Consider the following 14,534-nt stretch of genomic DNA (forward strand, 5'->3'; position numbering starts at 1 on the left):
TTGTGTTTAACATCTCCAGATTGGCCCAATTTTCTATCACGCATCCTCCCTTACTCTCTTTAGCTCCTGCATGAATGTGTTTGACACAGCCTCTCACTATATACTGTCTCTGACAATACCTTAGCAGTTCTTTGTCCCTGTCAAGCACTTTTCCATCTTCCCTACTTCCCAAACAACCTTTCTGTCCTGTGAAGATCATAACAGAGTTGCTGGATGGTGGTAGCTGAGGGATAAATAGAATATTTAGATACATATAAAATTACAAGATGCTCGAGACTCATACTATAACCCCCTCTTCCTTCATGCCATTTTAAAATATGAACACACACATATGTGCGCACACGCCATCTATAATAATTACATGAAAACAGTTCATGGATTTATTGTTGCTGTGGCAGATACTACAAAAATAAAACTAACAATACACATAGAATCTTCAAGCACAAAACACAAACCGTGAATGGATACTGCACAAGTCTTGGCGATACGATGCGGTGACTGTGCCACGGACGGTGAATCTCGCGGGCTCAGAGGCACAAAGACATGTTGAGACAGTGCTGGACATCAGCAGCTTGCTCTCAGCACTGGTAGCAATGAAGACCACCACCACTGACTCATTTTGTCTCATTTAAAAAGCTTTCAGTACTCAGCGAGAGCATGGGGGATACACGCGGAGCAGCAAGTGCGAAAGGGGTAGCTCCCTTTCCCAAATCTTTCCTCAGTACCCTTCAACCTTTCAGTATGTGCAGAGGACCCTGCATTACTGCTGTATCTTCTGCTTTCCACCAGCCTGGTTATCTCCGAAGGAATCTGCTGGTGTTCCAAGCCGCCCACTGCCTTCACCAGAAGCAACATCAGGATCAGAAAAATGTGCGCCAGCGTCACCCAGAGCTTGAAGATGGCTCCCAACACAGACTCCAGTGCAGGGCCAAACCTGCTACGTGTTACAATGTAACCCCTGAGTGTATTCATCCTTCGGGCCCCTCCTTGCTCTACAACAATAGGACCTAGCAGTAGGAGGGTGGATGGATGAGGATTGATTTACATTACAAGGATCATTTCCAGTTTCTTAGTCTGTCTATTGATGACTGCAGGCAGAGAGATACAGCACCCGCACATGCTGGCAGGATGGCACAAGTCTCCATGGTGCTCTCTACTGTTGCAGCTTTCCCATGGGCATCACTGCTTCATGTTCTTCAGTCGGATATTTCGCTCCAAGCTCAAAACTGGCGGTAATCTACACGGTCCAGGAAAGCCTTACGTTCAATGTATCTGCAGCAAAAAAAAAAAAATCACACAAAGTCACACACAAAACAACAGTTATTAAGTTCAGCAGAGATACAAAAATCCTTGTTGCACCTGTAAATCAACTCTCTAGAACAGGGCAGGTTGGTAAAACAATCTACAATATAAAAGGGCTCTGACCAACGGCCCGCAAATGCACAGTAGAGAGCAGCTCTACTGTGCATGCTCGGAACAGACAGCACATGCCCGACGCACCGCGCATGCGGACGTGGCGTTTTGTGGGCTCCGGGTGATGTGGGGTCGGGCTGAGGCGGAGAATATACAGGGGTATCTGAGCATCGGGCGGGCCAGCAATGAGCCCGGTAGTGAGGCGCGCGAGAAACAGAGACCCCCGGAGACCTCTCATCTCCGTGTCTGCGCTGTCCAGTGAGAGCAGGGCCACGCTTAACAGGGCCGTGGGGTGGCGGGTGAGAGGCCGACGTCTTGCAGGAAGAATGAGGGACCCGAGGAGCTGCTGCCGCTGGTGCGACAACATTGGGAGAGGGAAGGGGTTGTGGATGAGGTGAGAGAGGAAGGAAAGGGAAGATGAGAGGGGATGGACGGAAAACGGATGAGGGTAAGACGTTCTGGAGAATATAAGAAGAGAGAGTAGAGGAGGGCTGAGGGAGAGGGAAAGGGGAAGGAAAGGGAAGATGAGAGGGGATGGAAGGAAAAGAAAGAAGATGTGAGTAAGTGGGAAGGGTAAGAAGTTGTGGAGAAGAGAAAAAGAGGGAGTGGAGGAGGGCTGAGGGAGAGGGAAGGGGTTGTGGATGAGGGGGGAAGGAAAGGGAAGATGAGAGGGGATGGCAGGAAAAGATAGGCTCTGACCGACGTGCCGTGCATCTCTCTCCATGGAGACGAGAAACCGCGCGAGTTCAGCGCACGGACAAGGAGTATCGGGGGGGAGGGGGGGGGAGGGAGTTGGGACAGCAGGAACATCGAGAGCTCTGACAGATGTGCCGTGCTGCAGGGGAAGGAGTGAGTCACATAGCGTAGTGACTGAGAGGGGAAGGGAGGGGATGAGAGTGAAGGATGGGATTGGGAAAGGGTGAGGAGTGACTGAGGAGGGAAGGGGGAGGGAGTGGGAGTGAGGGAAGGGGGGGTTTCAGTGAGAGGGGAGGGAGGCAGTGGGAGAAAGAGTGAGTAAGACTGAGGGAAGGGAGGTGAGTGGAGGAAGGGGGGGTAAGTGACCGAGGGGGAGGAGGATGAGTGACTGAGGTGAATGAGCAAGGGGAAGGAGGGAGTGAGGGAGAAGTGTAGAAGAGTGCCGTTTCCGAAAACTGAACCGAAAACATATTTTTTTAATGTAGCCCGTTGTTACGGGCTTAACGGCTTGTAAAACAATAAAAGATGGCTGCCTTCCTGCTGCATATGCTACCTATTCTGTGGTGGAGTAATGTGTAGGAAGCAAGCACTACTGACGCCGGTGTTGCAACTGTTCTATGGTGGAGCAGTGTGAGAGAAGACAACCATACAAGGGGACCATAAATGAAATATCTCTTGAGAAACAAAGTTTATTTATAGTCTTGATTTACCACTATTTCATTTAGATATCAAACTGCTTTTCATATAAATATACAAATACAAAATAAAATCACAAAAATGATAAAATACTAATTATATCATCATGTAAAACAATATAGTACCTGAATGTAATCCGCTTTGAAATGCCAAAAAGCAGAATAATAAAAAAGTACAATGATCTTATAGCAGTAATTAAAATATAAAACCTAACAAAAAAGATCAACAACCTAACCAAAAAATGCTAGGCCTGAAATATAATAAATATAACTCACTATCACACATTAAAAACAAAAAAAGAATCATAAAAACTGACAATAGCAAATCATATTAGACTTAATGCTCCAAGCATAATTGCTTAAATAGCCAAGTCTTCAATACCTTTTGTAATTTCTGATGATTATCTTTTAAGATAGCACAAGATATCTTAAGAGAGTGCATAAAAAAATGCCATGCTAGGTCAGATCTGTGGCCCATTGAGCCCAGCAATCCAAGCCATTTGAAGATGTTGCTTATTCCCAGATGTAGGACGTGGCAATCTTTTCCATGCCTAGCTATTAAGTGTTAATGGCCCTCTCCTCCAGAAATCTGTTCAAATCTTTTGTAGCAGTTTGTAGAAGAGTAAATAAATCCCATGTATTCAGGAAATATGCATCAAGGTCCGACATTTATTAAAAACCTACAAGTTAGTCTTTTTTTTTTTTTTTTTCCTTTGCTACTTCCTCTATTGATAAAAATGGTACGACTATTCCAGTTTAGTTTCAAAATGCAACATTTCTGCTCCAGAAGACAAACTGCATCTATTTGGAAATTATACATCTGGGAAAATAAAACAGAGAGGCAAATTGAGATTAGGTTATTGCTACAGGGCATCATGCTTCCTTTTGGTGCCAATATAGTGCTATCCAGCTGTAAGCAGCTTTTTTTAATTTAATTTTTATATATATAACGCGATATAGAAACACAACAGAACTAAATACAAACTATCCATATCAAAACCTGTCCACCTGAATATGCACTTCCAGAGAGTCATCACATTATTATTCTATCATGAAGAACAAAGAGAGACTGACCTGGTCAACTCGCAAGACAACCCAAACATTCCAGCTTTCATGTTTCATCCATACCCACAGTCCTTATCACTTGAGCGCAGGGAGATAGTACCTCACTTACGTGAGCACCAGTCGATAGAATAAGCCACTATTTGTAACTTATCTAGAAACTTCTGTGGAAAAAGAGAATAGAAACATTCCCATGCTTTTACAAAATCCCTGTTAACGTGTCATCAAGTGAATTTAACGTCTAGTCGTTCCAACTGAGCTCAGTCCGCCAGAAGTTGAACCCATAATATGGGAGGCACTGGAATAGAAGAATCCGATGTTTTAGAATAGAAAATGTTGCCAGTAATATGGCTATTCTTGTAAATTTAACATAAGCTTTAGATAATCCAGGGGCTGAATGCATACAGCCTAATAACAGACATGTAACATTCAATGGGAATTTGATTGCAAGTATCTTTTTGACAGTAGGCAAAACATTTTCCCAAAAAGGGAATAGCTTTGCCACAAAGAAAAAAAAGTGAGGAATTAAACTGCCTCTGTCAATATGACCATTTAATACAAGCTTCCAAATCAACCTCATCAATACAGAATGCTCATCCTATATCAATATAGCAGTGAAGCAATTATTTCAAGCCTAACGCCTGATATTTAAAATCTATGGATGTTTTATAAGCCAATTCAAATCATCAGGAGTAACTGAGGCACCTAACATTATCTTTCCAGATCTGCGCAAAAGAAGAACACAAATCAGAGGACCGCTTTAAAAGTGGAAGTTTATACCAATAAGATAAAGTATTATGGGCGTCTATTCATCTTGCAGAAGCTAGCCAACAGAGAATCTGGATGAAAAAGACATCATAAAGATGTAATGTAGAGACAAATTTGTAAGCATGCAAAATAATGCTTATTAGATGATGTGTATGGTGTGTTCAGCTGTTCAAAAGAAAAAAGTATGTTTTGTGCTTTTCAATAAATACTATGAAACATCTTGAATCCCCTTTGTCTTTCCTTCTTGAAAAACCGCAGGTTGTAATCCTGGTACAAAATCTGCGTTCCCTATTAATGGGAATAAATCTGAGATATAAGGAGGCACTCCCCACCACTTACATAAAAACCACCAAGTCAATAAAACAGGCCTAAATAATAACATGGGATCTCACAGTTGCAGGTATCATATTATTCCTGGCATTCGGAAAACCCATAGTCAACATTGCAGCAATCAAGGTTTCCATCAAAGGAATACAACATTTATAAATTCCAGAATATCATTCCCAACAATATCGCATTTTACAAGCTGCGTTATAAAACTGAAAATATGGTAAGTTTAATCCTCCAAATGCTCTTGCTTCATCAAAGTATTATATCTAATTTTTGCATGTTTACCAATTTAAATGAAAGTCATCCAACATGGCAGCATTTGTAGCTTATATAATAGTTTTGGCAGCAGGGTCATTTTAAATATTCCACACCTACCAAAGAAGGAACAAGGTACTTCATGCCATGCTAGCAGCTGAGCATGTATATCATCAATGGTTTTACTAATATTTAAGCTATTCTATTTAGATGTATCACGTGGAATATTAAGATAAGTATCTTTCCACTGTAAAGGAGAACATAAGAACATAAGATATGCCACACTGGGTCAGACCAAGGGTCCATCAAGCCCAGCATCCTGTGTCCAACAGTGGCCAAAAAAAGTCACGAGAACCTGGCAAGTACCTGGCAAGCCCACCTATTAAATGAATAGATCCCAAGCTACTAATCTTTATTGATTAATAGCAGTTTATGGACTTCTGCTCTAGGAACTTATCCAAACTTTTTCTAAACCCAGTTACATTAACTGGCATAACCACATTGTCTGGTAATGAATTCTGATAATGAATTCCAGATTTTGTAGACCTCTAACATATCCACCCTCAGCTGTCTCTTCTCCAAGTTGAACAGGCCTAACCTCTTTAACCTTTCCTCATAGGGGAGCCTTTTCATCCCCTTTATCATTTTGGTCGCCCTTCTCTGTATTTTCTCCAATGCAGCTAAGCAGAGTTGTTTACCTGTAACAGATGTTCTCCTAGGACAGCAGGATGTTAGTCCTCACACATGAGTGACATCATCAGATGGAGCCTGGCATGGAACTTTGATCTCAAAGATTCTAGAATTCTCAAACATGCCCTATTGAGCATGTGCAGCTGTAGTCATCATCCTGCCCCTAGGCAGAAACCAACTCCCAGGGGAATCAGGTGGGTTTCATGAAGACTAACAACCTGCTGACCTAGGAGAACACATGTTATAGGTAAGCAACTCTGCTTTCTCCTAGGACAAGCAGGATTGTAGTCATCACACATGGATGAATCCCTAGCTATAGGCTGTTCGATCAAGACAAAACGAGAAACTGCACAGTGCAGAATGCACCACCTCTCTCTCTTTTGGCTGTGAGGCAGTCGATCCACCAGGGGTCCAGGCTGGAGAAGAACTAAGTTCTACAAAGAAAAACTATAGAAAAGACTGAGACACCAACTCTCCTGCACAGCAGGGGTGCCTAAGGCAGAGGAGTAATGTGATGTGGAGCAAACTCCACATCACAGAAAACAGTACAAGCAGGGTTCCTGATAAGTAAATTCTGACAACAGATGGTCTAGAACCTCCTAGATACAGAAGAACCCTGAGATGTAAACAGGAGAAAGACTCTTAGAAGAAGAATGCACAGTTTCTGTTGGTGCTAAAAGACAACCAAAAATAAACTGGGGCCTGAGAGCCCCCAGAGACAAACTGCGGACCGCTGACATCAGGAGGACAGAATGTTTCTGCAGAAGGGTACCCAGGTTTGGCTGGCAATCATAATGGGCCGCCTGAAGCTCACCCAAGAGCTCGTCAAGAACAAGTTAATCTATTATGGCACAGGATAGCACAGGGGAGCTGTTAGGCCTAGAGAAATGAGAAAAGCTAAAGGCAGTATTGGCCACAGCATGGCAAAAATATATGGAGAAACGCGGTGTACCCTGCCCTGAAGGTATACAGAAGATATACCATGAGTGCCTTAGCTTGTCCTCCTCTCCCCCCGACAATTCAACCGGAAGTTGGAAGGAGCAAAGAACACAAGGAGGCAGACAGGTGGACTGCTGGGCAAGCACAAGTCGCCAGGATGTCTATGAACCCCAAGCAAACAACTTACTGCCGAATCTCTCAGGGAGTTACCCACTGAGATAGAGCCCTCAGCTCACTTGGAACAAAGCAAATGCCCCAGGGGAGAAATCCCGAAACTCCACTAGGAGATGGGAAGCTGGGGAGTCGCATGCGCAAAGCCCGGTAGAACAGGGTTTCATCACCGGGCCGGAAACCCGAAGGGCACCAGGGCAGGCACAGGGCGATCTCAGAACAGACTGCCAAGCACCTGGCTGAGGTTCACTACCCCAGCCATAAGTGCATATACTTCCCTCACCCCCCCAAGGAAGCACATAGTCCAGCAATGGACAATCATTACATGACCCAGGTCTCCCCAGTCTCTCAAGGTCCTCCTGCAATTTATCACAATCTGCTTGTGATTTAACTACTCTGAACAATTTTGTGTCATCTGCAAATTTGATCACCTTACTCGTCATGCCCTTTTCCAGATCATTTATAAATATATTAAAAAGCACTGGTCCTAGTACAGATCCCTGAGGCACTCCGCTATTTACCTTTTTCCACTGAGAAAACTGACCATTTAATCCTACTCTCTGTTTCCTGTCTATTAACCGGCTTGCAATCCACAAAATGATATCGCCTCCCATTGAATAACTTTTTAGTTTTCTTAGAAGCCTCTCATGAGGGACTTTGACAAATGCCTTCTGAAAATCCAAATACACTACATCTACCGGTTCACCTTTATCACATGTTTATTAACCCCTTCATAAAAATGTAGCAGATTTGTGAGGTAAATCCATGCTGTGGGTAAATCCATGCTGACTGTGTTCCATTAAACCATGTCTCTCTAAATGTTCTGTCATTTTATTCTTTATTACAGTTTCCATGGTTTTTTCCAGCACTGAAAGTCAGGCTCACTGGTCTATAGTTTCCAGATCTCCCCTGGACCCCTTTTTTAATATTGGGGTTACACTGGCCACCCTCCAGTCTTCAGGTACAATGGATGATTTTAATGATAGGTTACAAATTTTTACTAATAGGTCTGAAATTTCATTTTTGAGTTTTTTCAGAACCCTGAAGTGTACACGATTCAGTCCAGGCAATTTACTACTTTTCACAATCTGGCCAACTACATCTTCCAGGTTTCACCATAATTTGATTCAGTTCATCTGAATCATCACCCTTGAAAACCATCTCCGGATTGGGTATCTCCCCAACATCCTCTTCAGTAAACAGTGAATTTGTTCAGTCTTTCTACGGTGGCCTTATGTTCCCTAAGTGCCCCTTTAACCCCTCGATCATCTAATGGTCCAACCGACTCCCTCGCAGGGTTTCTGCTTCAGATATATTTTTAAAAGGTTTTATTATGAGTTTTTGCTTCTACAGCCAGCTTCTTTTAAAATTCTTAATGTCTTATACTTAATTTTCCAATGCTTATGCATTATCCTATTTCCCTCTGAAGGATCCTTCTTCCAATTGTTGAATGAAGAACTTTTGGCTAAAATAAACTCTTTCACCTCACTTTTTAGCCATGCTGGCAATCATTTGGCCTTTATTCCATCTTTCTTAATGCGTGGAATACATCTGGACTGCGTTTCTAAGATGATATTCTTAAACAATGTCCACGCCTGTTGCACACTCTTACCTTTGTAGCTACACCTTTCAGGTTTTTTTTTTTTGTTTTTTTTTAAACTATTTTCCTCATTTTGTCAAAGTTTCCCTTTTGAATGTTTAGTGCTAGAGCCATGTATTTACTTACTGTCCCCCTTCCTGTCAATAATTCAAATTTGATCATGTTATGATCACTATTGACAAGCGGCCTTACCACTGTTATCTCTACCACCAGATCCTGGTCTCCACTGAGAATTAGATCTAAAATTGCTCCCTCTCTTGTCAGTTCCTGAACCAATTGCTCCATAAAACTGTCATTTATTCCATCCAGGAACTTTACCTCTCTGGCATGTCCTGATGTTATATTTACCCAATCAATATTGGGGTAATTGAAATCTCCCATTATTACTGTACTACCAATTTGGGTATCTTCCCTAATTTCTCTTAGCATTTCATTGCCTGTCTTATCACTTTGGCCAGGTGGACGGTAGTATACTCCTATCACTATAGTCTTCCCCAACACACAAGGGATTTCTACCCATAAAGATTTGATTGCGTATTTATTCTCATACAGGATCTTTATCCTGTTGGACTCTATGCCATCCTGGACATAAAGCGCCACTCTGCCTCCCAGATGCTCCTTCTCTGTCATTGCGATATAATTTGTACCCTGGTATAGCACTGTCCCATTGGTTATCCTCTTTCCACCATGACTCCGAGTTGCCAATTAAGTCTATGACATCATTCACTGCTATACACTAATTCTCCCAACTTACTTCTTTATTCTGGCATTAGCATACAAATAAAAAACACACTTTGAAATGTTTGTATTAAAATTCTGCTTTTCAGTTGTCAGGGATAATTTGGAATCTTTTAGCTCAGATGATTCTTTACTTATAGGCACATAGACTGCTTTTCTTATTATTGGAACCTCTCTGTTGGGATGCCCTAACTCTAATGCTTCATTAGTATCCTTCAAAGATACCTCCCTCCAAACCATTCGCTACTGAGCGACTGTCGACTTTCCCCTTTGTTCTAGTTTAAGAGATATCCTTTTCAAAGGTTAGTGCCAGCAGCCTGGTTCCACCCTCGTTAAGGTGAAGCCCATCCTTTCAGAAAAGACTCCCCCTTCCCCAAAAGGTTCCACAGTTCCTTACAAAACTGAATCCCTCTTCCTTGCACCATCATCTCATCCACGCATTGAGACTCCGGAGCTCTACCTGCCTCTGGGGACCTGTGCGTGGAACAGGGAGTATTTCAGAGAATGCTACCCTGGAAGTTCTGGATTTAAGCTTTCTACCTAAGAGCCTAAATTTGGCTTCCAGAACCTCTCTCCCACATTTTTCTATGCCACTGGTGCCCACATGTACCATGACAGCCGGCTCCTCCCCAGCACTGTCTAAAATCCTATCTAGGTGACATGTGAGGTCCGCTACCTGCACACCAGGTAGGCATGTTACCAGGCGATCCTCATGCCCACCAGTCAAGCAGCTATCTACATTCCTAATAATCAAATCAAAAACTATGATGGCTGACCTAACCCTTTCATCCTGGGTAATAGCTCTGGGAAGCACTTCCTTGGTGCAAGAGGATAATGCATCACCTGAAGAGCAGATCCTTGCTACAGGATCCTTTCCTACTGCACCAGGTTGATGCTCTCTGACCAGGAGACCTTCCTTCTCCAAGGCAGCACCAGAGCTACCAGACTGGAGTTGGGCCTTGGTTATTATGTCCCTGAAGGTCTCATCTATATACCTGGCAAATCCGAACGACGGTATATAAAACTCGATAAATAAATAAATACCTCTCTTGCCTGCCTCAACTCCTCCAGGTCTCGCTCTCTGAAAGACAGAACTCATTCTCTGAGAGATAGAAGCTCTTTGAACATACAACCTCTCATTGGCGGGTAAAAAATCATACATGTGACACGATGCAAAAGACTGGAAGGCCCCCCTCTTGCTGCTGGACTGCTGCCTTCATCTTAAGTTTAGGTTGCTATGGAAGTAGGGGTGCGAACAATTTCAGTCCTTTAAATTTATTACTGCATTCACTATTTATCTGGTAGTGACCTACAAGGGGATGATTAAACTCTTGATAAGGCCTGGGGCAATCCTGTGTTTAAGTTAAAAGGCTGATTTTTTCTTTTTTAATTTATGTGAAAGTATCTCTTACCTATAAATCAAAGGATGAGCTAGGAGCGGGTAGAGGGAGGGAAATTAAAACACCCAAATTCCTGGCTTCTGTTTTCCTTCTGACTAGCTACTTAATACAGACACACAAACACACTAAAGAATATGCCCCAATAAGTTTACTTCTCCTCAAAACTTTTTAAGTTCTAAAATGTCCCAAAGTGGAATTTAATGATTTTCTTCAGCCACCAAAGTGATCCTCTCCTCTCAGTGCTCCCCCAAGATCTAATATGATGCTACCAATCAGCTCACAAGAAATGTACTTAATTTGTTCTATTTGCAGAAAACATAGAATGAGCTATAATTTCACTTGCTTTCACTCTTTTTTCTGGTACCAAACATTATTTTTCTCTTATCCTGAAAATTAATGACCTGAAATATCTACTATGGTATTCTAATTAATCTCCTCCTGAAACTTTACTTGATTCTCAGTAATTAAATGTATCTAAATTACTTCCTTGTGATACTCTGCCAACCAATGTATATACCCCTTAACCAGTGGGTTAGTCTATAAATATAAAGTTAGACGTGAAGGTAGGAGTGGGTGGGTGGGGAGGGTGCTCCTTCCTTCTACTCTTCCTTTCTAAAACTAAGTAGAAAAAATGCCTAAGAAACAAAAAAAAAAAAAAGCAATGCAAACAATCTCTTTTTCAAAAATTAAAAGAACAAGAAGTTATTAATAAAAATTATCCCCCTTCAAAGTAAGGTCTCAACAATTGAATTCAGCCAGAAAAACTTACATGTTGTAGTTTAGCTCCTCAAATAAAGGCAGCCCACTTAAGGTTTGTAGTCAAAGATAAGGGGATGGGTTCAGATATGTCAAGATTAATTTTAAGACCTGCAAAAGCTTCAAAGTCTGCAAACAATTCCAACATTTTTGGTAAGGTGGTAACGGGATTTTATGTAAAAATCAATATACCATCAGCAAACAGATTTTATAAATGGCTCTTCCAATGGTAACATCTTGAATATCTGCTGTCATTTTAATCTTAAGAACTAAAGGTTCTATAGTTAAAATATATAACAAAGGAGAAAGTTGGCACCCTTGTTGGGTTCCATCTTGTAAATCAAAGGGATTACACACCTGCCCATTAATGATCATTCTTTCCTGAGGATTTGTATATAGGTCATTCCCTATCAAGTGGACCAAGGGTTCCAGGGGCGATCTGGGTAACTATAGACCAGTGAGCCTAACTTCAGTGCCGGGAAAAATAGTGGAAACTATTCTCAAGATCAAAATCGTAGAGCATATAGAAAGACATGATTTAATGGAACACAGTCAACACGGATTTACCCAAGGGAAGTCTTGCCTAACAAATCTGCTTCATTTTTTTGAAGGGGTTAATAAACATGTGGATAAAGGTGAACCAGTAGATATAGTGTATTTGGATTTTCAGAAAGTGTTTGACAAAGTCCCTCATGAGAGGCTTCTACGAAAACTAAAAGGTCATGGGATAGAGGCGATGTCCTTTCGTGGATTACAAACTGGATAAAAGACAGGAAACAGAGAGTAGGATTAAATGGTCAATTTTCTCAGTGGAAAAGGGTAAACAGTGGAGTGCCTCAGGGATCTGTATTTCGACCAGTGCTTTTCAATATATATATAAATGATCAGGAAAGGAATACGATGAGTGAGGTTATCAAATTTGCGGATGATACAAAATTATTCAGAGTAGTTAAATCACAAGCAGACTGTGATACATTTCAGGAAGACCTTGCAAGACTGGAAGATTGGGCATCCAAATGGCAGATGAAATTTAATGTGGACAAGTGCAAGTTGTTGCATATAGGAAAAAATAACCCTTGCTGATGTTACACGATGTTAGGTTCTATATTAGGAGCTACCACCCAGGAAAAAGATCTAGGCATCATAGTGGATAATACTTTAAAATTGTCGGCTCAGTGTGCTGCAGCAGTCAAAAAAGCAAACAGAATGTTAGGAATTATTAGGAAGGGAATGGTTAATAAAACAGAAAATATCATAATGCCTCTATATTGCTCCATGGAGAGACCGCACCTTGAATACTGTGTACAATTCTGGTCACCACATCTCAAAAAAGATATAGCTGCGATGGAGAAAATACAGAGAAGGGCAACCAAAATGATAAAGGGGATGGAACAGCTCCCCTATGAGGAAAGGCTGAAAAGGTTAGGGCTGTTTAGCTTGGAGAAGAGACGGCTGAGGGGGGATATGACAGAGATCCTTAAGATCATGAGAGGTCTTGAACAAGTAGATGTGACTCGGTTATTTACACTTTCGAATAATAGAAGGACTAGGGGGCATTCCATGAAGTTAGCAAGTAGCACATTTAAGACTAATCAGAGAAAATTCTTTTTCACTCAACGCACAATAAAGCTCTGGAATTTCTTGCCAGACGATGTGGTTAGTGCAGTTTGTATAGCTGGGTTCAAAAAAGGTTTGGATAAGTTCTTGGAGAAGAAGTGCATTAACGGCTATTAATCAAGTTTACTTAGGGAATACCCATTGCTATTAATTTCATCAGTAGCATGGGATCTTCTTAGTATTTGGATAATTGCTAGGTTCTTGTGGCCTGGTTTGGCCTCTGTTGGAAACAGGATGCTGGGCTTGATGGACCCTTGGTCTGACCCAGCATGGCAATTTCTTATGTTCTTAGGGGTTCAATCTCAACCTCTTCCAAATCAAACAAAATTTTGCATGGATGTTCTCTAGGGTCTCAAATAAAACCGTACTATATTTTTCACCTAGAGCTCAATTGGTTAAGAACATAAGAACATGCCATACTGGGTCAGACCAAGGGTCCATCAAAGGGTCAAACCAAGGGTCTATCAAGCTAGAGGCAAGTTGAATGAGTACCATGCTCAGCACAACCTAAAATGGTCATTTTGTCCAGGTGCTGCAGCCCAACACCTCTCAGGGGCCTGAAAGTTTGTTAATTAGTACAACCCCTGGTAGTAAGTCCCAGTGCAAAATTTGGAACATAACATAAGCTTGCTTCCCTTTCTATGGGCCAGCAAATTATATAGAAAATGTTACAAAAGAAATATAAGGCCTACTTAGATCATTGCTCCTGACCTATACTTTATTTCAGGCTCTGACTGGACCAGTAATCATGGCCCATGGCATATACGTATAAGATTTGCACTAAGAGGCTTTATAGGCAACTGGAAGCAAAGATATAATTACATAAAGACACAATGTCATTTTTTATTCAAATTTTTAGGTGCAAATTTCTCTGTGTAGTTTTTAAATCTTTTCTTTTTTATGCCATTTGAAAGAGCATCTTATTTCCTACAAAAGTTGCCCTGTTTCATTTTGGACCCAATCTTGCTTTGATCAGAATTTCTTTAAGGCCCCAACGATATGCATCATTTGCATGCATGGGAGTGCTATGTTAAAAAGAGGCATCTTTAGCGCCCTGCTATGCAACACACAAATGAGCTAGAGTTGTGAAATTCTACATTTCGGCAAAGCTGTTTGTGCTTATGGCACATCTTGCTTCAACATACTTTATAAATGACCCTTCAAAATGGTCATTTTATTGTGCTGTGTTATTTACTATATGCAAGCCTGAACATGCAAAAGTGTCACCTTCACAAAGAACTATGGTAATGTCATGTTAGCAGTGTGTTGTGACAGAGATTTTGGGAGTTTGCCCTGGCCTGTGACACCATTGTGTTCTTTGTGTCCCTGGTATCAAATTTTTCTTTGTGCCAAAAGAGGACATTGAAGCAATCAGGATGAGAGATTTAGCAAAGGTCATACAGT

At 41.6% G+C, this 14,534-nt stretch overlaps 1 protein-coding gene and 1 long non-coding RNA gene across 2 annotated transcripts in view; one reads left to right on the forward strand and one right to left on the reverse strand.

Moving 5' to 3' along the window:
* Positions 1 to 4,767, forward strand: part of LOC115095307 — a 43,561-nt gene extending 38,794 nt beyond the window's left edge. The window contains exon 3 of the long non-coding RNA XR_003857744.1: positions 4,590 to 4,767. This is a non-coding gene — a long non-coding RNA (uncharacterized LOC115095307). The remainder of the gene's footprint in view (positions 1 to 4,589) is intronic.
* CFDP1 (craniofacial development protein 1) overlaps positions 350 to 14,534 on the reverse strand; it is a 210,633-nt gene continuing 196,448 nt past the window's right edge. The window contains exon 7 of the mRNA XM_029608805.1: positions 350 to 1,272. Coding sequence (XP_029464665.1) covers positions 1,221 to 1,272 — 52 coding nt within the window. The 3' untranslated portion in view covers positions 350 to 1,220. The remainder of the gene's footprint in view (positions 1,273 to 14,534) is intronic.

Source organism: Rhinatrema bivittatum, chromosome 7 (genome assembly GCF_901001135.1).
Source record: "Rhinatrema bivittatum chromosome 7, aRhiBiv1.1, whole genome shotgun sequence".
Taxonomy (NCBI): domain Eukaryota; kingdom Metazoa; phylum Chordata; class Amphibia; order Gymnophiona; family Rhinatrematidae; genus Rhinatrema; species Rhinatrema bivittatum.